General features: G+C 44.2%; 1 protein-coding gene across 1 annotated transcript in view; it reads right to left on the reverse strand.

Moving 5' to 3' along the window:
* Nucleotides 1–1,353: 1,353 nt before the first annotated feature.
* The window catches only part of ZNF609 (zinc finger protein 609), a 191,044-nt gene continuing 167,105 nt past the window's right edge, over nt 1,354–25,292 (reverse strand). Inside the window, exons 4-10 of the mRNA XM_054565293.1 lie at nt 12,455–12,542; nt 9,200–11,540; nt 7,976–8,342; nt 6,388–6,563; nt 5,923–6,139; nt 5,376–5,454; nt 1,354–5,063 (exon numbers count right to left, since the gene is read on the reverse strand). Coding sequence (XP_054421268.1) covers nt 5,381–5,454; nt 5,923–6,139; nt 6,388–6,563; nt 7,976–8,342; nt 9,200–11,540; nt 12,455–12,542 — 3,263 coding nt within the window. The 3' untranslated portion in view covers nt 1,354–5,063; nt 5,376–5,380. The remainder of the gene's footprint in view (nt 5,064–5,375; nt 5,455–5,922; nt 6,140–6,387; nt 6,564–7,975; nt 8,343–9,199; nt 11,541–12,454; nt 12,543–25,292) is intronic.

Here is a 25,292-nt window from a genome sequence, read left to right on the forward strand (position 1 = left end):
TAATTTAATTCCTCAAGGGCTCATTAGCATTTCTGTCCTTTTCAATTTTTCTAAGTGAAGTGCTGGGCCTGCTCTTCTACCTCCTGTAGCTTTGGAACTATTCACTGTCGTTCTTTTTACTTTTTCTGTCTTTGGCCCATTTTCACATTGTTCTTTCTGGAACTTATTTGTGTTTTCATACTGGCTAAGCCATTAACCTTGGAACCTACCTGGTATTCATTACAAGAACTGAGCGCAGCACCGTGGCCCCTCCACAGTATTAGTAGAAGGTCTGGGCCTAGAGACATTAGGAGTTGAAATAAGAAGGGCCTGAAGGTGTCCTCCACTGAGCAGGTAACCCCTAGGGGCAGCATAAAAGCAGTGACTGAAAAACATGACCTTTATAGCATATCCATGTGAATGCTCACAATGGCCAAGTTAATGTAGGCAGTTTAGATTTCAGATGTTAAACTCAAACCCAAGGAACTTACAAGACATTTGAAGAACCAAGACAAAACTCAGTTCTTTATTGTCCCCAAAGCTAGCAGAGTGGACAGGAAGCACGCCTGAGATTCTGCTGCCACCTACTGGTGCACTCTCTTTAATAGAGCCAAAATTAGGTCAATTGGAAACCCAGGTAAGATTTCCCTTTCCAAAAGCAAAGCCTTTGCTAGAGAAGACCACTGACAGCAAAGAAACACGGTAGGTATCCAAAATCTGCACTCGAATTAAAAAAGCAACTTGCAAGGTAGAATATTTTGGGGGGATGATGGAGTGGGAGAGTGGAAATGTGAAAGGCAAACTAAGTCTAATTTTAAGAACAGGGACATTAAAAACTTTATTCAATAAATACAACAAATAATTTAAAAAAATACTTCAGTTCCAGAGCCAATTAAGAAAAGGGAATAGTGAGAAAGGGGGAGGAGAAAATCAGGGAAAGGATAAAGTTCAAGAGGTGGGACAATGATTTGGTTGGGCTGTTTCAGTATGTACCACCCTTTGAAATTCTGATCAAATGCTCTTGACCCATAAACCCTCAGCGCGTGTTCTGATGGGACAGCCATAGGAGCCCACCAGCCAGGGATGATTCTCTGGTCTCTGGGTCAGAGCACTCTGGAGGCTGGAAATCTAGGGGGAGTTTCCCACTCGTTTTCTAGAAAACCATCTGTTCTACCTCCCAGGCAGGTTGAAATAGTGCAAACCCTCAGGCAGAAAGCTAGCTGCATAGATTTACAGGTGGATGTCCAAAACCAGGGTCTCTGGGAGGTGCCAGAGTACCCAGGGGTCCAAAGCCACTTTGGTGAATGGGATCTAAGGGGAAGGAGGAGAGGCCAGGACACAGGTTCAAGCTCCTGGGAAGCCAGCGGCCAAGCTGGAAAGCACTGCTGGGCAGGGAAGGACTGCAGGGCAGGTAGTCTGGACACTGGATTCAACAGCCTGCCATCAGCCAGGGAAGGTGGAGCCGAGGATGCGCACGGAGCAGGACCAAGGAAGATGGGGAAAGCTGAGAGAACGGGAAAGTGGGGAGGGAGGAGGTGGCAGCTCAGCAGCAAACTCCAGGAGAAATAACCAGCAGCCCTCACAGATTTGTGATTGTCTCTTAAAAAGATTTATTTTTCTCTTCTTGCCTGAATGTACAAAGGCAAAAAGAGTACAGTTTGTATATATATATATTTATATATATATATAAAAAAACAAGGAACTTGGTAATGTACACTTTACAGAAGGGAAGAATCAGGAAGACTGAAATTAAATCCAACAAAGCAACGCCAATGGAACAAAAGCTATGAACAGCAACACTGCCCCTCCAGCCCGGGCCTCCAGCTTGCCCCAACCTGCTCCCTAAGGGGGGCTGAGCACCAAGGCAAGCGGGTGGGCTGGGGCCGGAGGGGCTGGGATGGGGCTTGGGAGGGGCTCGATCCCAGGAGGGGCCCGTGGCAGAGGATCATCAGAAAGCTTCCTGGGATGCCCTAGTAATAAAACAAATAACAAAGGCCCAGAATTATGGGGCCAGCTAGCTGCCCAGTGGAATCTTGGGAGCATCAGACATTGGGAGGGTGATAATAGGGTATATGGGACAATTACTGACATGGGTGACCTCAGAGCCTGTATACGACTCTTAGCCCTTCTGCAGCCTCACCCTCCCACTGCTGAGGCCAAGTCACCTCACCCCCACCTTGGAGCCTGGAGAGAAGAGATTCAAGAATCACCACTTCATTTCATGGGGTGTGCCCTCCTACCCCTTCCGCATGTGGTCCTTTGACCTTGAGATGTGTGGAGAGGGTGAGATAACAAGGAAATTTCATACATGTACACATACATGTACAGATAGGAAAAGGGGGGATGAAGGGTAGGGACATGCCTAAGTGGGGAAGAAGAGGATGTGCATCCTGAGCAGCAGCTCTGAGCCTTGGCTGTCCTACCTGGGGATGGGGCGCTCTCCCTCCGGCTACGCTGGGGAGAGCCCGATGAGTGGTGCCCAGCAGAGGCCTGGGCAGGGACGGCTCCTAGGGAGCCTTGGTCTGGTGATCGGGGGCCTTAGCAGCAAGCTTTCCTAGCCTTTGCTCGTGGGGTGGGGTGGAGTGGAAATCCTTGCTGCGTGTCTCTGCCCTCTGACCAGGTCTTGGGTGCCACAGGTACCATCACCTGTGTTCCTCTTCCCCATGGAGAGAAGCTGGAAGGGGACAGTAAATCCTTCACGCAGCACGTGGCAGGGATCTGTTTTCCTCCATTGCTGCTGCTGCTGCTTCGTGCTGTTTCAGGGAAGGGAGATTGGACCTGGCAGGGATCAGGAAAAGGCAGTGCCATCCTGCCATTATTGGCTTTTACCTGCTCTTCTGGGCAGGATCCAAGAGCCAAATGTTTTTTAAGGGAGGAAAAAAAAAGAAAACACTGTTCCCTTCTGTAGAACCCAAGGCTGCCCTGCTAATATGGAATTTCCTCGTCTCTGTGTTATAGAACAAAGTGGAAAGGGCAGGAATGCAGACCATACCCACCCAACGGGAAAAAATTACTCCAAACGATTTCTTTACAATATGTACAGAGCACGCTGTAAGCCAGCGCCACAGATACAAAACACAACGATACTTAAAAAACAAACAGGAAAAGAGACAGGCCCTTGGCTTCACCCCACAGCAGTGTGGGAGGGCATACTCAGGCTGAAATTCAGAGTCATCCTCTTGGTGGAGGAGACTCAGACGAAGTGGGGCGAGGTGTCCACACCGACTACGACTGCAGATGCAGGGAGAGGGGAGGCTGCTTGGGGCCTGCTAAGAGGCCTGAACAGTGAGTCTGAGGGTGGGCTCAGAACCCAACTTGAACAAGAACATAAAACCTAGAGGAAAGGTCTACAGGTCTGGGGGGGTTCCTCTTGGGCAAATGACCCTACGCCTCCCTGGAGAAGAGCTCTGGGTATCGTGGAAAGCAGCCTCTGCCAGGCATTGTGCTCACTGCCCTCCACTTCCGCGCCCCACACTGTGACTTCCACACTGTCAGAGCCAAGACCCTGCTTTTAACGGTCACTTTTGGCACTCTGGTCACAAATACCTCTCTGTAGCATAGGCTGGTGTCTGTCAGTCTTTATCTTTCTCTCAATCCAGAAGGTCAAGGACAGGAGAGGAGGAGAACAAAGGGATGATACCTCAAAAGCAAAGTAAGAGCTAAAGCTCCCCACACCTTGGGGAAGAAGTGACTCCAATAAAGCTACCAAATCATCGTCCATTCCCAGTATAAAGAGCATAGGGCTTGGGCCGGGAGCCTGCATTTCTAAGGAGAGCAGAGAAATGTCTGCTGCCTCAAAGCACAGCTCCCACTGAGTACACGCTGTGGCTCAGAGGAGTAACGGCTTGGATGTGTCATCCCAGGGTCTAAGGAACAAATAACCTCCCATGGTCAGTGGCTCCTAAAACAAAAAAAATCTGTGTTACAAGAAACAAGGCTCATATTGGCACACACGGGGTTATAGATCGAGCTTATATAAAATCATGTACTGTATACAGAGGAACTGGGCTGTGTAGGTTTGTGGCCCTAAATGAGAAGGACACTCAGATGGCTGAATGGACAGGACATCTCTTAAGAACTACCTCCTGGGCTTGCGCTCAGGTGACCTGGCAGACTCCAAAGCTACCCAGCTGGGGAAAACTATTTTACCTGCCTGAGTCTTAAGAACCAAGCAGTGGAAAAGAAGAGGAGAGATCAGTGTGGGGATCCCCCTGGGAAAGGCACCAAGGGGTCAGGGGGGAAGAGAAAAAAGGGCAAGGTGTTGGCTAAGAAGCAGCAGGACTTAGTGGGGATGCAGGTTCTATTTCACAGACTCCATTCATGCTCCAGCTCCAGCTCCCTCCCAGTATCCCTGGGGAGCCCTGTGCTGGGGTGGGACCCCGGCCCTCTGCCTGACAGGCAGCCCGAGGCCTTGGTGGGGCAAACATCTTGTTCTTCCTTTCCAGGCTGGGCTCTGAGCATTTATATGTGCTCATGTGAGAGGGGGAAAGCCTTCATGTTTGAAGACCTTGTTTTCACAATTATAGAGAAAACAGCCCCCAATTTCTTTCCTGAGATTCTCATTCCTCCACGTGCTGCCAATTCCCAGGGCCCAAACCGCTGGGGAGATGCAGGGTCTGGTTGTGGTGGTCATGATGGTGAACGGGGTATGGCTGCTGTGCTGTCTTCAGACCTTACCCAGTGCCTGGGGGGGAGGGGCCCTCCCTGCGGGGGTTGGTACTCCTCCGGCAGGTGACTCGGGTTTGGGGAACAGAGCAGCGACTTCTCTGGGCTGAGGCCGCATTCCCCTGGTTGCTCCCCATGCCTTCATCTCCACAAAGGCCGCAATAGTCATGACTGTGGCCGAGAGAATAAATATTTTTGCTAGGTACCAGCTCTCCAGCTCCTGAGGAAGAGGGAGGGTGGGGGGAGTCCGGGGGCCTGGCGGAGGCGAGATAGCCAAGGGTCTGCCTTCGGTCATGGTGGGAACACGGCAAACAGGATGATCAACACCATTTAACTGATGTCTAAATGGCACCTCCATCACCTCCTTGGGTGAGCCAGTTCCGGCCCGTGAAGCTGACTTTATCCGGGCACTTGGTGTTCTGCAAGGGAAACATGACAGATAACCGGGCACTCAGCCGGCTGGCATAACAACCACAAGGTGGCGCTCCAAGAAAATGAACTGTAGGGGAGGCCGCTACGGGTCCCCCTAGAGGACAGGTATTCCCCAGCTCCTCTCAGATGCACGTGGCTTCATGGGGGACTTGCACAGGAGGAGGCTTGGCCCAGGTTCCACCATTTCCAGATGGCTGACCCCACACAGCTGTCCCTCACCCAGGCTCCACAGATCCTCTGTGATCCAAGTATCAACTCTCCCTACTCTATGTGTTGCCCCAAATTACAAAATTACTTACCATTCTCACCTCCGGGGGGGTGGGTAGAGTGAGGGAGTTGAGCCTTGCTGGCTGGCAACAATGGCTGTAGAAGAAAGCCCTGTGTGAGTAGGAAGACAGGTTAGGGTAGCACTCTAGGAACCTTTGAGTTAAGCACTTCGTCTTTACCAGCTGGGTGGGGACTGGGAGGAGTTTCTCCTTAAATTCCTAACTTCACTGAATTTTGGGGCACTGACATGAAAAAATATGGTACTTGGTCAGATATAGTTGCTGGGCATAGACAGGAGGGCTCCATTTTTCAGCTTTGTTTCTCTTTGACTGTGAGAACACCTGTTCCTTATTCTTCTGAATATGAAAGCCAATTTTCTGGAGGAGTTTGAGAATCCCCAAGCTCCAAGGGAGGAAATAAATGTCATGTGCTTTAATGATGGTCTGCAGGAGGCTAGGATGCTGACAGATTAGAAGCTCAAACAAACAAAAAATCCCAAAAACTTGATAGGGGCCTCCTGCTGTGGGCAATGCTATTGGGATGGAGTTAAAGAGACAGGCAGTGGGAAACAAGGCTTACCTGCTGCATAGGGTAAGTTGTACTGTGCTGGGAGCAGTGAGTACCCCAAGTGGTGGTGGTGGTGGTGTGTGGACATCAGGCGCTGGGACGGGGAGGTGCGGGGCCGGTCTACGCCCCTTTCACTGGCGCCTGCTCCCCCGATGCTGCTACAGCTGCCACCACCCCCAACCACCCCACAGCCTCCCCGATCTCTCTCCTGAGGAGTTTTATCACTGATCTGGAAAAGAAGGCAGATACAAAAGCACTACTGAGAGACACACACATGAGAGCAAGATATCCATGGCCCAAATCACGGCCCCTTAAACATGCAGGGCCCCTAAGAATCAAGGCGATGCCTGGGGGAGCCAAGGTCAAGTCAGCCAAACTGTACTGTGGTTAGGACCTGAACTGGCCCACCTTCTGGCAGGCCCTGATTCTGGCCCTACTGGTGTTTGCGAACAGCCAGTGTAACTGCGCTTCCCTTACCGTGGGAGACTTGCTCTTGTAGTGGCTGGCATGCTGCTGCAAGATGTCCAGGGCTTTGGACTCTGAGCTGGATTTACAACCGACACTGGGGCTGGCTCGTGCCTTGTCAGCATCTTCACCCCCTGAGACCTTGCTGCCATATGGGGAGAAAGAGTAGCTAGAAGGCAGGTAGGAACCTGGGAAAGGAGAAACAAATCAGTCAAAGAGATGGGAGAGGTCAAAGAAACTGCTTTAGTGGCTGTGGATAGGAGGGCATCAGCTTCCGTAGGCACGGGATAGTTTCTACACAGGTGTCTGGGCTGAGACTAGTAGCTTGTCCTTTGCTGAGCTCTAGAGGCAAAACTAGCTTAGGGATATTATAGGAAGGTGACCCTCAGTCTCTGGGAATCAGCTTCCCTAGAGTCCCAGGCTCAAAGATTCACCTTGGAGAGGGGGTCATGAGTGGAGAGGTCATAAGAAATGGAGGCAGACGGCCTTGGGCTCAAATCCTACTGTTAAGACTTACAAGTTGGGTAGCCTCAAGCAAATTAACCACCTTTCTGAGCTTCAGTTTCCTTACCACCAAAAGGAAGGTACCAAAACTTACTTCACAGGGTGACAGGGAGGATTAAATAAGATAATGTCCATAAATGCCTAGCACAGTGCCCAGCCAGGGCGGGCACTCATCGAATGGAACTATTATTTTTACATAGATAAATAGGGGTAACAGGAGAAAGGAATACCATAGGGTGAGACAACTTCCTGTTTGTTTCAAAGCCTACTTGTCCTAGAGTTTGCCTTATAATGTTATGCCAGAATATCAAGATTATTTAGGCTGTTCTTCTGTAGGGAGGTGGCAGCTTTAAAGACTGAAATTCTCTCCCCCCTCCCCCAGAAGCCTCACACATGGCTCTTCAAGCAACAGAAATCAGTGAGTAGAGTTGAATAAGATCTTCTTCTAACAAGTTAAGAAACACTAACTCCTACTTTGTGTCCCCCTTCCCAAGAATTCATAGATGGTAGTATAAAAAGCTTGTCTCTCCCAAGCTGAACCTTTTCTAGCTGGACTGCCCCACAACCTGATTTCCAACTGCTCCCTGCTGCTGCGCTCCAACCTTACAGCCCAACGTGATCTTGCCAATGAACACATGCATTGTCCTGTTTGAATGTTATTGTTCCACCCGTCTCTCCTGCTACAATGAAGTTGTAAGCACCCTGAGGAGAGGAACAGTCTTCCCTATTTCTTTTGTATTCTCCGCAGTGCTGAGTACATTGCAAAATGTAGAATATGTGTTAAAAAAATCCCAGCGGAGAAAATGGCAGTGGTAAAGAGTGAGTTTTACCTTTAATTACTCACTAAAAATGACTGCAGAGGCAACCCTCTAGCTGGAGCAAGGGAGGGAGAAGAGGTCCCACAGATTGTAATTAGCGGTCATTCAAGGAGTTTGGGTTTAGAGTGGCCACTTCATAGAATGTCACATTCAAAAAAGGGCTATCATCAACCTGAACCTCCAAAAGTGTCAGGACTAAGCTAGAACACTGGGTTTGCGATCTCTGCTTCATTTCCCGTCTCGGTTAATGGGACACCAGCTGGAAGGGGGTGCTGTACCTGGGTAGTTCTGCATCATCACCGCAGGCATGCCCCGGTAGCTGGGGTGGTTGGGGTCATAGGACTGGCTGTAGGAGTAGCCGTGCATGTAGGGGATATAGGACTGGTGCTGGGTGAGGGGGGAGGACACAGGCACATGGACACTTGGTCGGGGCTCCTTGCTCCCAAGGCGGGATTCCTCAGACGTGGGCAGCTTGCAGTCACTAGTTGTGCTTTCCTTCCCATCCTCCTTGGGGACAGAGTCCTTACTCCGACTCCTTTCCTCCTTCAATTTGCGGTCCCGCTCCTCTTTCCACCGCTCATCTTCTGACTTGATGTCTGAATACTTGGCAGGATAAACATACGTCCACATCCGGGGCTCTGCTTCCTACAACAATCACAGAATAAGCACCGTGTGTTGCACAAAAGAGAGAGGGGGAAGGGAGGAAGAAGGGAAAGATTTAAGCCCAGGGTCCCAGCAGAAACACCAAAGCAGATAATACCAGACACCTCGGGCAGAGCATGATCGTGGCCTCTACTTTTCATTTATAAGGAACTCTGGTCCTTCCCTGACCAAAGGGAAACAAGATGTGGGGAAAGAAAAGGAAAATCCATCAGTTGGTCTCTAAGACAGAACAAGCACTCTGGGGAAATGACTCTTTGAACAGAAGAGTCTGCTCCCCTTCCAAGGATATTCAGGTGGTTTCACTTCTCTAGGGCAAGCTCAGAGGTGGAAGGTCTAACTGTGGCACCAAGAGGGAAGGGAAGACTTTCTAAGTCTCTTGAGCAGAGCAAGACGTGATGGCAAGTTCTTGGTTCTAACTCTTCCTACAAAATCTTTTTGAAAGTAACTTGGTCTGAGTAGTGTACTTCTGGTCCAATCTAACATATGGACAGATCACCATTAGCTCATTCCCTAGGAACCAAAGAGTGGAAGAAATACTGGACTAGGAATCAAGATACCCAGGTTCCCGTTTTGGCTCTGCTAGTAGAGTCCTGTAACCCCGGGCAGATCAAGCTGAGGTCCTTGGGCCTCTTTTGTCATATGAGAAGACAGCTGTTACAGATGTAAAAGTGCTCTTTAAAAACCACCAAAATCATCTACAAAGATAAAAAAGTCCCTATAACTATAGATTTCTCCTGCTAATCTGTATTCTGTTGACCTCCTACATCAGGACCACCTTAATTGTGAGGAAAAGAGAAAGACGATCCGATAGCATTTCTATTTCTTCCCAGAGCAGTTACCTGTCGGTACCAGAGGATCGGATCCACCTCTGCCTGGCGGCCACACTCGGCTCCTGTCTTAGCCTCAGAAGCCTCCTTGCCTAGGTGGCTGGCCTCACTCAGCTTCACTTTAAGTGTTTCTGGGGCCTGGCTGGGGAGTTTGGAAGGGTCATCTAACTTGGGAATAATGACTGATTTGGCAGGGTCAGCCCCCGGCTCCTTGGCCTTGCCGGGTCCTGACTTCACCAGGTCTGTCAGGCTGGGGGCCTTGGTGAGAGTTGGTGGAATTGACGGCTTTTGCTTCCATTCTTCCTTGAGCGCTGCCTCCCGCTCCTTCAGGCCCATCTCTGCCTTCTTGTCCAGTCCCCGCTGCTGCTGCTCCAAGCTCTGCCGCTTCTGCTGTTCCTCATACTGCTGCCGGTAAGCTGTGTTAGTGCTTAGGAGGTGGGTGTGGTAACTCTGGTCGCTGTAGCCATAGGGGGGCACATAGGCATACTGGTTGTAGTACAGGGACTGCATGTACATATTGGGACGTTGCTGGATGACTGAGGGCTGCTGACTGGAACTGCTCATCTCTGGCTTCTTTTCCTCACAGACATCGTTCTTCACTTTCCCCTCTATGCTCTCAGGCTCCTCATCCTTTTTTGCCTTCAGGGTCTGGCTTTCCACTCCTGCCTGGCTGCTGGGGTTCAGCGCCCCTGGGCTGGACTGTGCATAATTTGGAGAGTAGTAGCTCTCAAAGCCTTGGTAATACGGCGAGTCTTTGCTCTGTGGCTGAGGGGGGAAAAGAGTTTTCTTAGCCCCTTCTTTAACCAACTGTTCAGGATCCTTGGATTTGACACTGTCCACTTTGCCCTCCCCGTCCTCCCCAGCATCAGAGATGTCGGAGTAGGCAGGGCTGTTGGTTTTGACGGAGCTGGCTTCAGCTCCATTCTGCGTCACTACATGTAAGGGAGTCATAGGCTGGGTAGGGGTGGTGCTATCTAGGCGGCTACCGCCTCCAATGGATGGGCTGGGAGCATTGTCCGTGAAGCTGTAGATCTTATCGGCTTCAGCCTTGATGCTAGCCAGTCGGCTTTGGTGGGGGTCTGATGAGCCATTTAGGAGCCCCTCCATTTTCATCCCATCTCCTGAGGATTCCCTGAATGGACTTTTGCCTTCTTCTGCTCGACACACCTTCCCAGGAGTCAGAGGATTTTCAAGTTCCTTGGAAGACTCCTTCTTTTTTTTGTCTTTCTTTTTCTTGTCCTTGGCTGGAGTCAAGGCAGGGTTGATTGTGAAAGGCTCTCCCATCACAGTGGGCTTGGGCTGAATGGGCTTGAGTTGGGGGCTGTTGGGCATGGCTTGGACCACTGTGGTGGTCAAGCCTGAGGAGGAGCCCGGGCTGGCTGCTGTGAAGGTGGCTGTCTGGAAGGTGTAGATTTGTTGTGGGGGGATGGCCGGGGCAATGGGCCGGGCTGACTTTAAGCTCTTGGAAGGCATCTTTTCAGGTTTCAAACTAGAGGGTTTTTTACATTTCTCTTTCTCTATACACTTCCGTTCCAAAGAATCAAAGGCATCATTGCTTGTTTCATCCATTACTGAGGGTCCATCATCGGAGCCATCATTGGATAATGCTCCGAGGTCCGTTTCCCCTTCCCCACCCAGCTTTTTCTTACAGAGGCCTTTTGTGCTGAATTTGCTTGAAGGAGAAGGGCTATGGGGCTCTACGAGTCGAACTTTGGGGGTAGCTGAGCGGGCAGGGGACAAGGAACCTTTCTGGGAGACAGATGCACCATTGCAGCCCCCGAGGTCTGCATGGAGGGCGGGCTCCTCTCCGTACTCGCTGTCCCCATCTGCTTCTGGCTTGCTGTCATCATCTGTATGGGCATGAGCTTGATGGTACTTAAGTCCATTGATGTGCTTGTACTTTTTGTTGCAGTTCGGGTGGGGACAGTCAATCAGGACTGGAGAGGGACAATTTCTGTCTAGAACAGTGGTTTCCACTTTGGTCCCAGGGAGTGGGCCAGTGGCTGAGCCCATGGAATTCGTACGGACACGTTTGCTCCCTTTGGAGTCCTCTGAGCTAGAATTCAGCTCCATGTCTGAAAGGGGTTTGTTTTTCCGCTTATTCACTGAGGAAGGGCTGGCCTTGACATCCTCAGAGGTGCTACTGGCAGGTGGGCGATGCTCTGAAGAATTCTGGCTGCCCCGACGGCCTTTGCTATTGGCTCCTGCTCGGGTTTTGCTGCTGCTGCTGGTCCCTTTGTTGTCAGAGGCTGTGGCTGTCTCATTGACAGGTGTGTTACTGTTGGGACGCATGCGTTTGCCTCTACCCCGACCGTTTCGCATTTCCAAGTCACTGGTGGGGGAGTCACAGAACCTTGGCAAAGGACACACAACAGGATATTATTATAAGGAGAAAACATCTTTAAACCAGTTTAGCTGCAGTCTTTAGAACTGTCCAGATGGTAACTATCATTTTCAATGAATATGATTTGTTAAAGGAACTTCGGGAAGAGTGGGAACTCTAAGTGGTGAGCCCCTAGAATGCTACCAGCATACTAGCTGTGAATTACTTCCCAACATTTGGGTTCCACAAAACCTGGTAAACTGCAAACTAATATTAGGAATAAGCTCTAAGGTGCCATTCACTCAAATGTCAATCTTAAGATCAAATTGCAATTTGCAAACATCCTTGTGAAACCTTAGTAGAGTTTAAAAAACTGAAATATTCTTGAGTTTAAACTTCTAGGAGACAGCTACCATCAAAAAGGATCATCAATGAAAGTTTCTTCACCAGGAATCAGACTCTATGGCTTTGGTCTCAAGGTGACTATGGGTATCAGTCAGAAGTCAATAAATCCAGACAAAGGTTTAAATAGGACCTCCTCCCTGTTTCTACCCAACTTATCAATACGTAATTCATTTATTTTTCTTAAATGCCAGATGAATATGGTGCCTCCCCTTATCTCAATACCGTAACGTTCTTTAAAAGCTGGGTGTCTTTTTCCCCCCCGTATGGCAAGTACTTTTATTTTATATAAACACATCTATGATATGTAAGGTGAAAATTACCATTATGAGATGCTGTTAATTTTTAAAATTCCTCCTTTTTTAAATAGGTCATTTTTATTTTTCAATTACAGTTGATGTACAATATTATATTAGTTTCAGGTGTACAACCCAAAGCTGGGTGTCTTTTAAAAACTATCCAACCCTAGCAGGATGAAGGTAAAGGGATCGCTGATTAGGATGGCTGAGACTAACATAAACTAAAAAGCTGCAAGTGCTTACCTGGGGGGTGCCCAATCATGCCGTGTGCAGTCAAGAAGTGTACCTACATATGTCTTGTTCCTCCATGTTACATTTACCACCAACATACCTGAAAGACAAGAAGACTCAGATATAGACAAGAGAAACCCTTTTGGCCACTGAGAAGAGTATTTTCCATTTGAGTAGCATTCTGGCTCCTTTAGGAGGGTTTAGGGGCGCTATGAGTCCCAATGGGACAAACAGAATTGGGCTGGAATAGTTCTATGGGAACTGCCTACAAAACCACCAAGGCCCCTAGCATGGGCAATAGTGGCAAAGACTTTGTGGTTCAGTTAAAGTATATTTTTATAATTTTAAAGAATTATGCATGTTCTGGGGGGTAACTCAGTTGATTAGAGCATCATCCCAATACACCAACGTTGCGGGTTCAATCCCCAGTAAGGGCACAAATAGGAAGCAACCAATGAATGCATTAAGAAGTGAAACAACAAACTGATGTTTTTTTCTCTCTCCCTCTTTCTCTCTCTCTCAAATCAATAAAAAACAAAAACACATATCCTTAAAAAAATTGTGTATTTCAAATGTATTAAAAAAATACAGCCCTGGCTGGTGTGGTGTGGCTCAGTGGATTGAATATCGGCCTGTGAACTGAAGGGTCACTGGTTTGATTCCTGATGGGGACACACGCCTGGGCTGTGGGCTGGGCCCCCAGTGGCAGGACATGCAAGAGGCATCCACACATTGATGTTTCTCTCCCTATTTTTCTCCCTCCCTTTCCCACCCTCCAAAAAATAAATAAATAAAAAACTTAAAAAATAAAAAAATACAAAGAATAACCTAAAAATATCTCATGTACCCACCACTCAATGATTTATAAGGTTTTTGGCCATTTCTGAATCATGTTGGTGTCAAGTCTGAACTCTTTGCCCACTGATTTTCTTTTAGGATTTTTTCCTAAAAGTCTTACAGTTTTCTGTTTTCGTTCTTGATTCATTTGGAGTTGATTTTTGTATGAGATTCATTTTTGTTGTTGTTGTTGTTGTTTTGCCTATGATGTCCATTTATTCCAAAACCACTTGTCGAAAAAGCTACCTTTCATCCCAAGAATTGCTTTTGCACCTTTGCCAAAATCAGTTGGGTGTATCATTGTGTCTATTTCTGGGTTCTCCGCTCTGTTCCATTGCTTGGTTTCCGTGTCTATCCCTCTGCCAATATCACAGTCTCACCGGTTACTGTGGCTATATAATAATCTGATTCTTCTCACTTTATTCTTTTTCAAAACTGTTTTAGCTATTTTAGTTCCTTTGGCCTTGACAAAGAAATTTTAGAATAATCTTATCTATATATACAAAATACCTTGCTGGAATTTTGACAGAAATCGCATTAACCTATATAATATCAATTTGGGAAAAACTGACATCACTATTATGTGCTCCCTATTTATTTAGATCTTCTTTGATTCCTTCCACCAGCACTGTGTAGTTTCAGCATACAAATCTTATATGTTTTGTCAAATCTACTCCTGAGTAGCCCTGACCAGGTAGCTCAGTTGGTTAGAGAATCGTCCTGATGTGCCAAGATTGTGAGTTAGATCCCCGGTCAGGGCACATACAAGAAGCAACCAATAAGTACATAAATAAGTGGAACAACAAATCAATGTCTCTCTCTGTTTCCCCCCACCCCTGTTCCTACCTCTCTTTAAAATTAGTAAGTAAAAATAAAAAAATTTACTCCTGCGCTTGGCTGGGTGGCTCAGTTGGTTGGAGCATTGTCCTGTACACCAAAAGGTTGCAGATTTGATTCCCAGTCAGGGCACACGTACTTGGGTTTTGGGTTCAATCCCTGGCCAGGGAGCATATGGAAGCAACCAACTGATGTTTTTCTCTAACAGTGATGTCTATCTATCCCCACCCTAAAACCAGTGAATATGTCCTTGGGTGAGGATTTAAAAAATAAATTTACTCCTAAGTATTTAATTATTTTGAGCTACTGTAAATGGAATATTTTAAAATTCAGTGCCCATGTGTTATCATAGCTAGTGTATAGTAGACATACAATTGGTTTTGTTTATCTTATATTCTATGGCCTAGCTAAACTCACTTTTTAGTTCTAGGAGTTTTTTATTTAATAGTCATTGGGATTTTCTATGTAGATAATCACGTAATGTGCAAATAAGTACAGTTGTACTTCTTCCTTTCTGATTTGTACGCCTATTATTTCCGTGTGTGTGTGCGCGCACGCGCACATGTGTTATTGCAACAGCTAGACCTTACAGCACTATGTTAAATAATAGTGAAAACTGGTATCCTTTCCTTGTTCCTGCTCTTAAGGGGGAAGTATTCAGTTTTTCACGCTTAAATATAATGTTCAACTCCATGTCTGGGATATATGAGGTGAAAAGAATACCCATGGAACTCACTACCATTATGGGAAGGGAGGGATAGAGGGAGAGATATCTCCAACCTATCGGATACCTGGCCTGCAACCCAGGTATGGGCTCTGACTAGGAATTGAACCAGCAACCCTTTGGTTCACAGGCCAGTGCTCAAACCACTGAGCCACACCAGCTAGGGCTGCTCTGCCTTTGTTTATTTCTACTTCATCTTTCCCAAAGTGGAAGACCTAGTTAAATTTTATTGGTTATTTTTATTTTAATTTTTTTAAGAGAGAGGGGAATGAAGGGGAGAAAGGGAGGGAGAAAAACATGAGGAGGTGAGAACACTGAGGAGGTGAAGAGGTGAGAAAAACATTGAGGAGCCCGACCAGGACCAAACCTCCAACTTAGGCATGTGCTCTGCCTGGCAATCCAACCTGTGACCTTTGGCTTTGCAGAACGATGCCCAACCAACTGAACCACACTGGTTATTTTTCTTAGTGGTAGATTTCTATTATACAAAATTTTGGTTTGAAGGCTCCTTCTGAGAGAGATGTTTTCATTACTGATTTCCCCCTTCTCTGTTTCATACTTTTGCAGTTGGTTCCATTTAGTCTCCTAAGGATCTAGTCTGAACAGGTCTTCAAATGGCCATTAGAAGAAATTTAGGATATCATAGTTCTAATCACTGAACCAGCAGGCAGCTTGATGAACTTCTTCACAGCTCCTTAGGCTTGCTTCCTCCCCAACTCAATTAACTGTTTAAAGCCTCCTTTCATGAGGCTGGTTGGGGGTTGGCATTTCACTCCCCTGGCCTCAAGTTCTATCTCTTTAGGGGGCATTTTCAGTATCCAGTTATTGCTCAGAAATTCATCTCTCAGGTACCAATCTCTGTTCCTAGACCTGGAGGTTAGCAGGCCCACAGCTTCGGCCTCAGTGACTTACATCTCTCCTATTTTTGATGCCTGGAGACAGTTATTTTGTTTTTGAGCCCAAATATGTTCTCTGATTTTCACTTCATATATTTTACTCCTTGCTGTGTGTTTGGACCAGAGGGGATGTGTCAAAAGTTTGAACACAGTCACTTTGATTGGAAGTCCCAAGGCATATTTTCAATGTATCCACAGAATAAGTCTGGGACTCTGAATTAGCCCTTTGTCTTGGTCATATACTCACATAATACTATTTGATTCATCACCCCATTCCTAGGCCTATCTGTAGTAACTCACTTATATTCATTTTCTTACTTTAATGTAGAATGCTGTCTAAAGATCACTGGACTTGCAGTTAGACAACCTTAGTCCAAATCCTTGCTCTGCTATAGGGTAACCTTGGAAAAGACACTTAAACTCTATGAGTCTCAAATTTTTAATCAATACTATAGAAATAAAACAAATAAATAAGAATTTAAATTAAATAACTAGCCCATAGTAGGATTTTAATATGTCAATATAAAGGAAGTGCTCAGACAAAATCATGGAGTGTCAGGAATTGGGCCCTCAACTTTTGGGCATGCCTTTAAATAAGACCTTATTTAGCCTCTGTTCTCTTTGGGATCAGATTTTAGGATGCTGTGTCATAAAACCAGACCAGAGAAGGAAGCTGGGCGGGGGTGGGGTTGGGGGAAAGGATTATCCTACTAGAAAGTCTCAATGTAATAAAACTAGGGTAGGAAAGAATTTTGGTTTAGTCTATTAGATTCCAATTTAAGCATTTACTGAACATCTATTATGTGCTAGGTGTTTTCATACTTATTAGCTTATCAAATATTTACAGCTTTAGGTCACTTTTTGAACAGGGCATGTCAAGAAAAAGCTTAGTCCTCCCAACATTCCTGCCATATAAGGATTGTTAAAGCTACTTGACAAATCAGGAAATAAAAGACAAGAAAGGTTAAGTAATTTACCAAAAGTCTTTATTTATTAGGGGTCAGATCTTTAAGGCATTACACAGCTATCTCTAGTGGATTCTGATTCTTTTTACACAATTTCCTCAAAATGTCCCTTTATCTTCATCTTAGGTAAAAAAACACATACAGAATTGCAGGGGGGTCTGGGGGCGGGGGGAGATCCAGAGGGGAAAGGACAGGACTCCTATCCCATCTATCCTTTTCTAGGGCCCTGGCATCTTACTGGACATGACAAACCTAAGAAGGCTATCAGGCAAAATTCTCTCTGGCTAGTAACAAGTGAATTCAAATGGATGTCTCCTCCCAGTGATGGGCTGCTCTGATTACTGTATAACCAATTTGAACAGCAATAGAGTCTAGTTATTTCTAGACAAGGTAAGACTTAGAGATAGGCACCTCATTAATAAGGGCAGATAAGCACAGCTGTGTATAAAGAGCAGGCATACAATTAGAAGACGAATGTTAGTCCTACTCTTGAAACAGCTGGGCAGGAACACATTTCTAAATCTGCCTTCTTCCTCTGGTATAATCTGCAAACCTTAGCAATAATGAATGAGCTGAAAAGAAGACAGGTCAGAAAGAGTGCTGGAAATGGGAGAGGGGAAGAGGAAAAATTCTGTATGGAAAAACAAAATGGAGCCTTGTTTAAATGTCAAAGCAAACACATTTTTTCAGAAGTGTAACTCTTCCTACAAGGTTCTGAGTTGAGACAGCTGGGAAAAAAAGAGGACAGGAAAGAAAAAGCAGAAAAATAACACTTAACAGACCTAGTTTCTCTATTAGGGGCTAGCTTTAAGGCAGTAAGTAGGCTGAAGAGAAAGAAAAATTGATTTTCATTTTATAAAGTTTCCTATTTTGAATAAGTGTTCATGAAATAGGGAAAGACTTGGCTTGTTTGAAGATGATAATAATACTAAAAATAGTAGTAATAAATTGTGCCTTGTGTTTCTCCAGTGGTTAGGTTCATATTTACTAAGGGTCTTACAGACAAAATCTCATTAAACATTAAGTTTTGGAGTGTGGAGTACTCTCCCTTCTTAAGGGCGATCAACACCGGAGTGAAGCAACAGGGAAAGACTTAGGCGTGCGGCAGCGGTCCAGTTCCCCCAGGTCTCAGAGAAAGTGCAATGTTGAGACAAAACGTAATCCCAAAACAGCACTGCTTTGCTTCAGAGGACAATTCAAAACCTCAAAAACAGTTGTGTATTCACAACTGATCCAAGCACAGCAGCGGATCTCCAGGTCCTCATTTTTACCATTTCTGCTAGTACACACTTTCTCTCAGGGTTCTGCCTGAGTGGTCCACCTTCATGCTGCGTGGACCACTCTCCTTGAAACATTTCCTTCTCTTAGCTTCCAGGACAAGGACACCACACTCGCCTGGTTTCCCCTCATTTTTCTGGTCATTCCTTAGCATCTTTTTTCCTTCCTTATGTCTAAGTGATGACTCTTGAACTTCTATCTCCAGCTCTATCCTTTCCCCTGAACTCCAGATTCATACATCTAATTACAAATTTGACATTTCCATTTGATGTCTAAATGACCCCAAACTGAGCTTCTGATATCCACTCTCCCTCGACGTACCCCCTTCCCAGTCAACCAACAACTGGCTCTGAGTCTTTTCCCTATTTCTGGTAATGGCACCTTCATCCTTTCAGGTGCTAGGTTCAGACCTTCAGAGTTCTACTTGACTATTCTCTTCCTCTGACAAGCAATTCTTGTTGGCTCAACCTTTAAAATATACCCAGATTTTGACCAAATCTCACTACCTGCACTTCTCTAGCTCCAGAAACTCCTTGAATTATTGCAACAGACTCCTAACTTACATCAGTCCTTATCCCTCTCTGATCTATTCATAACACAGGAGCCACAGAGATCCTGTTAAAACCTAAATCATGTCGTGTGATTCCTCTGCTCAAAACCTTCCAAAAGCTTCTTTCTATTTCATCCAGATGAAAGGCCTAAATTCTAATTGTGACCTTAAAGGACTCACATGATCTTGTCCTGCATTACCTCTCTGATCAATGTCTTCTACTACTCTGCTCCTCACTCTGCTCCAGCGCAGTGCTCTACTTGCTCTTTGAACACAACAGACATGTTCCCACCTCATGGCTTTTGAACTTGCCATTTCATTTACGTGCAACATATTCTCAAAGCTTACTCTCCCTTCACTTCTTTCAAATCCTTTCTTGAAAGTCATCTCAGGGAGGTTATCCCTAATTCCCACTTATATGGCTACCTAGTTCCTTTTCCTACTCCCCCCATAGTATTTATCAGTATGTGACATAGAAGAACTTTTATTTATATATCTTGGTTATTGTCTGTTCAGTCCTGTTAGAATGTAAGCTCCGTGAAGGCAAGGATTTTTATCAGTATTTTCACTGCTGAATCTGTAACTACTAAAAACATGTTTGGTATATTAGTAGGTGCTCAATAAACATAGTATATGCTGAGACTTCCAGCCAAGATGGAGGCTTAGGTAGATTTGCCTCCTTGCACAACCAAAAGGACAAAAAACAAAAAATAACCAGAATTGTCCCAAAACTGAACTGTATGGGAGTCCAACAATGAGGAGTTAAAGAAGAAACATTCATCCAAACTGGTAGGAGGAGCAGAGACAGGCAGCTGGGGCAGAGAGGGTGTGTGGCAAGGCAGCAGCTGGAAGACTGGGCAGGCAAGACGGTGCCTGGCAGTCCATTTGTGTGTGGATAAACTGGGAGGAATAGCATAGGAGCAAGACAGACTGTGCAACCCAGGGTTCCGGTGCAGGAAAAGAAAGCCTCAAAACCTCTGGCTGTAAAAACCTGTGGGGCTTGCGGCAGAGGGAGAAATTCCCAGCCTCACAGGAGTGTTTGTTGGGGAGGACTACACAGTCCTATAACGTACATAAACCCACCTAACCTGGGAATCGGCACCAGAAGGGCCCAGTTTGCTTGTGGGCAATGGGGGAAGACACTGAAACCTGGCCAAGAGCCAAGCAAGTAGCATTGTTCCCTCTCTGACCGCCCCCTGCCCCCCGACAGTGCCACAAAGCAGCAACATGAGTTGCCCTTCCCTGGCAAATACCTAAGGCTCTGCCCCTTACAATGTAACAGGTATGTAGAGACAAAGAAATATGGCCCAAAGGAAAGAACAGATCAAAACTAAAAAAAAAAAAAAAAAAAAGAAAAAGAAAAAAAAAAAAAGAACTAAGAGAGGAAGAGATAGCCAACCCATCAGATGCAGAGTTCAAAACACTGGTAATGAGGATGCTCTCAGAAATGGTGAAGCATGGTCACAAACACAGGAAAAAGTGAAGGCTATGCAAAGTGAAATAAAAATATACAGGAATCCAACAGTGAAGGGAAGGAAACCGGGACTCAAATCAATGATTTGGAGCAGAAGGAAGAAGTAAACATTCAACCAGAATGGAATGGAAAAAACAAGAATTCAAAAAAATGAGGAGAGGCTTAGGCACCTCCAGGACAACTTTAAACGTTCCCACATCTGAATCATAGGGGTGCCAGAAGGAGAAGAAGAAGAGCAAGAAATCGAAAATTTATTTGGAAAAATAATGAAGGAGAACTTCCCCAATCTGGCCAAGGAAACAGACTTCCAGGAAGTCCAGGAAGCTCAGAGAGTCCCAAGGAAGCACACACCACATCATAAGGCACATCATAATTATATTACCCACTATTAAAGATAAGGAGAGAATCTTAAAAGCAACAAGAGAAAAGGAGACAGTTACGTACAAAAGAGTGCCCGTAAGACTATCATCTGCTTCTCAAAAGAAACCTTGTAGGGAAGAAGGGGCTGGAAAGAAGTATTCAAAGTTACGAAAGGCAAGGACCTACATCCAAGATTACTCTATTCAGCAAAGCTATCATTTAGAATGGAAGGGCAGATAAAGTGCTTCCCCAATAAGGTAAAGTTAAAGGAGTTCATCATCACCAAGCCCTTATTATATTAAACGTTAAAGGGACTTAGGAAAGAAAAAGACGATCAAAACTATGAACAGTAAAATGACAACAAACTCACAACTATCAACAACAGAATCTAAAACAAAAACAAACTAAGCAAACAACTAGAACAGGAACAGAATCACAGAAATGGGGATCACATGGAGGGTTATCAGTGGGGAGGGGGAAGGCAGGAATGAGGGAAAAGGTAAGGGGTTAAGAAGCATAATTGGTAGGTACAGAATAGACGGGGGGAGGTTAAGAATAGTACAGGAAATGGAAAAGCCAAAGAACTTATATGTATGTCCCATGGATATGAACTAAGGGGAGGGGGGAATACTGGGAGGTGGTGCAGGTGGAGGGGAATAAAGGGGAGAAAAAAATGGGATAACTGTAATAGCATAATCAATAAAATAAAAATAAAAAAATAAAAATCATACTACTGGGGAAAAAACCCCACAGTGTATACTGAATAAATGAATATTCCTCATTCCCTTCCAGAAATTCTGTTCAAGGAAATCAAACCTCACAAAGAGTTTCATTCTTATACATAATAAGGTGAAGGAGTCTTACTAGTGTTTGAAATGAATAATGATTTATTTTGTGGGCTAAGTAACCATCTCCTTCAACCAACTGAGAAGGTAACGAGCTGTATAACTGAGCAATCTACTTTATCCTCCTGGGTTTCAATCTCCTCATCTGTAAAATGAGAGGGTTGGGCTAGATGACCTTTAAGTCTCCTTCCAACTCTAAAATTCTGTGATTCTATGAGAGGCTATGAAATTCAAGCAGATAAACATATAAATGACTTTTTAAAAAAAGTATAAAACTCCATTTCCCATGAAGTTTAAACAATGATCAAAGACTTAAGGTAAAGAGAACACAAGGCATGAAGTATAAGACATGTCATTTCAGGCATTATTTAGTTGGTAGGAAAAAAAAATTTTACTTGAGTGGGAATATAAGTTGGTAAAAGCACTCTGGAAAACTATTTTATTTCTACTAAAGCTGATGTATTTCTAAACAGATCTTCTAACGCTAAACATACATTTACCCTATGATCCAGCAATTCTTAGAAATAAGAGTTTATACTCAACAAGAGACATGTGAAAGAATGTTTATAGCAGCTCCACTCATAACAGCTCAAAACTGGAAACAACTCAAATGTCCATAAAAAGTAGAACAGGTAAATAAATTGTGGCATATTTATAATGCAATACTATACAGCACTGAAGAATGAACTACGGTCATATGCTACAGCGTGGGCGAATTTCACAGGCAACATTAAGTGAAAGCAAATGGGGAAAAAAGTACGTACCATGTGATCACATTCCAAGAAAGAAAACTCATCTATGGTGATAAAAAAATCAAAATAGTGGTTACCTCTTGGTGTGGTATTGACTGGAGAGGGCATGAGGGAACCTTCTAGGGGTACTGGTAACATTCTAATTCTGGATCTAGGTCGTGGTCACACAGCTATATATGCATGTAGACATTCATCAAACCATGTACTTAACCTTTGTGCATTTTATTTATGTTATACTTCAGTAGAATAGTAAATGATCTACAACAGGCAGTGGGTTCTCTCTCAGCAGCATCCTACTCTATTGAGAGTTTAAAAACTTTCTGGAATAAAGTGTCCCACTCAGTTAGTTAACTTCCACATGGAAAGTCCAACTCCCCTGACTAATCAACAAACAATTATTGGGCATGAATATGAGCCAGGGGATTGTGCTGGGAACCAAGAGTAAAAAATGTATATAATGCTTTATTAATTAACACTGGTCCACACAGTTTTTTCCAGTTAGTTTTAATGATTAGGCTCAAGATATTTAAATTGTGAAATCTCTAGAGTTTTCTACACTCTTACTATGCCTAAGGAGAGAAATTACCACATTTATCTATTGCTGGTGGGTATATGAAACTGGTTCAACCTCAAATACCTGTATTTACTCATAAATATTGTCAGTGTAAAAAACAACGCATTTGTTGCAATAGTGATTAATAACAAAAGATGGGAGACAAACTACATGCCCTTCAATGAGGGACCCATTAAATACATTTTTGTACATCCACATAATGGAATACTATGCAGCTGTTAAAAAGAGTGAAAGAACTATAAGTAAGCTGATATAGAATGAACACTTAAGTATGCAAGTGAGTAAAGAAAAAGTGAGGTACAGAATTGTTACTATAGTATGCCACCATCTGTGTAAAAAAAATAAGTGTATGAATAAGTATTTATAAGTGTATAGTAGGTTTCTGGAAGGATATTAATAGTGGTCTTTCTCCAGGCTAGGGAAACTTGTTTTTCATTCCATGCTCATTTTACCTATAAATTTTGTACCATATGCATGTATTACATATTCAGAAAATAAAGATAGAAATCGTTATTAGTTTTGGTAGAAATATTTAAAAAAATTTCCTCTTAGGAAAGAGTGCAGGCAATATTGAACTTGAAAAGGGCATTCAAGTGGCAGGACAGACACTATCTCTGAAACCTTGTCTTACTTCCTTAAATGGGTAACTTCTCTATTCAATTCAGAGTATCAGAGTGATTGTGGTAGTTTAAAAATATGTCCACAAATTCTTTGACATTCCTTCCTTTAAAAAGGTGAGGCCTAATTCCCCTCACCTTGAATGTGGGTTGCACTTAGCAACTTCTAATAAACAGAATGTGGTGGAAGCGATGTGCATGACTTTTCAGACTAAGTAATAAAAGGCACTGAGGGTTGCTCCTTGCTTTTGCTCTTGGATTACTTCTCTTGGGGAAGACAGCTGCTGTGTGGTGGGGACACTCAAGCAGTGCGCTCTACAGAGAGGTCCACGAGGCTAGAAATGGAGGCATCCTGCTAATAGCCATGGGATAAGCCAACTTGGAGTGAATCCTCCAGCTTCAGATGAGATTGTGGATGATGGCAGCCCCAGCTGACATCTTGACTGTGGACTCATGAAAGACCTTGAGACAGAACCAGCTACTAAGGCACTCCTGAATTCCTGACTCACAGAAACTGTATCAGATAATACGTATTGTTTTAGTCTGCTATATTCTGGGGGTAATTGGTTACATAACAATGGATAACCTGAAGCAGTGTCTTATCCTGCGTAGGCAAAGAATTCATTTTAACTTATTTATTCCTTCCTGGACCTAGGATGTACTGAGCTTCTATTATTTTCCAGATATTGTGCTAAGTACTAAAGTTACATAAAACAGGTAAGAAGATAGGAAGGTCCATTCCTGTGCTAGGAGCAAATATTTATAGAGAGCCTACTTTGTGGAAGTCAATGGACTAAGGTACTAGAGAACAAAGATAAATATGGCCAGCTGCCTCCTTTCAACATAAGGGACACAAAAAGAGAGAGGGCAGGGGTAAGAGGTCGTGTGTGACTGAATACTACAGCAACTTTGACTTTTCAAATGGAAACATCAGCATTTTCTTTTATGTTGCTTTTAACTCTTGTTTCAATCTGAATTTTTGATCCTGGTTGATGTTTCCAGGATCAAACTACTCTCTGGATAAAGGAGAGGTTAGTTATGAATGAGAGCTAACTGAAATACTTACATTAATATGAGACACTACAAGTTGTTTCCTGAACAGATAAAAATGAAAAATCAGTTTGGGACACAAAATAATAACTGTTTAATTCACTGTTTTCATAGAAAAATATTCTGAGTTTCAAAAAAATGTTCTGAAAATTAAATTAACTTTGAAATACAGGTCATCCGTAAGTCGACGACTCTCTACATACAGAGGATATTTTAATCTTTGTCTCGATAACTCAGGGACATTATTCTAGATAAGATTATTCTATGGTATGGTATGGACATCTCTTTAAAGAATACTACGGTGTTACAGGTTAACAGCCTTTTATTAATTGGGCCAAATTACTCTGTTGAGGTTTCTGTGTTGTGCTTTTTAGTCTCCTCTCTGGTTATCAGCAGTTCCTGTACTTTTTCTCGTCATTAATACATCTAAACTTTTTGCAGTAGTACTCTCGCCCCTATTGCCAACCTCTGTATCACATCCAACTTCCTTCTCGTAACCTGCTCTGGATGAGGAAGTCAGGGCGTCAACACGAATGTAGCTGTGCTGTCAGGCCCTACAGGTCCCTCTCATCTGCGTTCATGGCCATACATATTCCACATCCATTAATTACATGATTCTCTTAAGAGTTAAATTTGGAGCTCAAAGTCCCTGGCACAAAATTCTACAGCTAGTAACCAGAGGAATCATTAGTCTGACAAAAACATTTTTGATAACTCCTTTTAATTAGTCTGTCAGCTTTGAAAGCAGTATGTGGGTATATGTGGTTAAAGTCCAATAAGCACAATTTTTAAAACTGAAGACTTGTTTTTACTCCTCTTTTAAGTGTATTATTTCTAAAAATGAGTAATTAAGGTTTCAGTACGGGTACAAAGAATGCCTAGACACTGTTACAAAATGAAATATGCATCTTTAAGGTTCTCCTAGAGAGAAAAAAATGAAAAAGAATTGCTTAAGACAGTGGTTCTCAAAGTGTGGTTCAGGGACCCCAGAAGTCCCAAAGACAGTTTTAAGGAGTCTACAAAGTCAAAACTATTTTCACAGTAATACTAAAACAAATTTGTCTTTTTATTTTCATTCTCTCATGAGAGTA

This window comes from Pteronotus mesoamericanus, unplaced genomic scaffold (genome assembly GCF_021234165.1).
Source record: "Pteronotus mesoamericanus isolate MK-2021 breed Mesoamerican mustached bat unplaced genomic scaffold, CSHL_Meso_final contig_164, whole genome shotgun sequence".
Taxonomy (NCBI): Eukaryota; Metazoa; Chordata; class Mammalia; order Chiroptera; family Mormoopidae; genus Pteronotus; species Pteronotus mesoamericanus.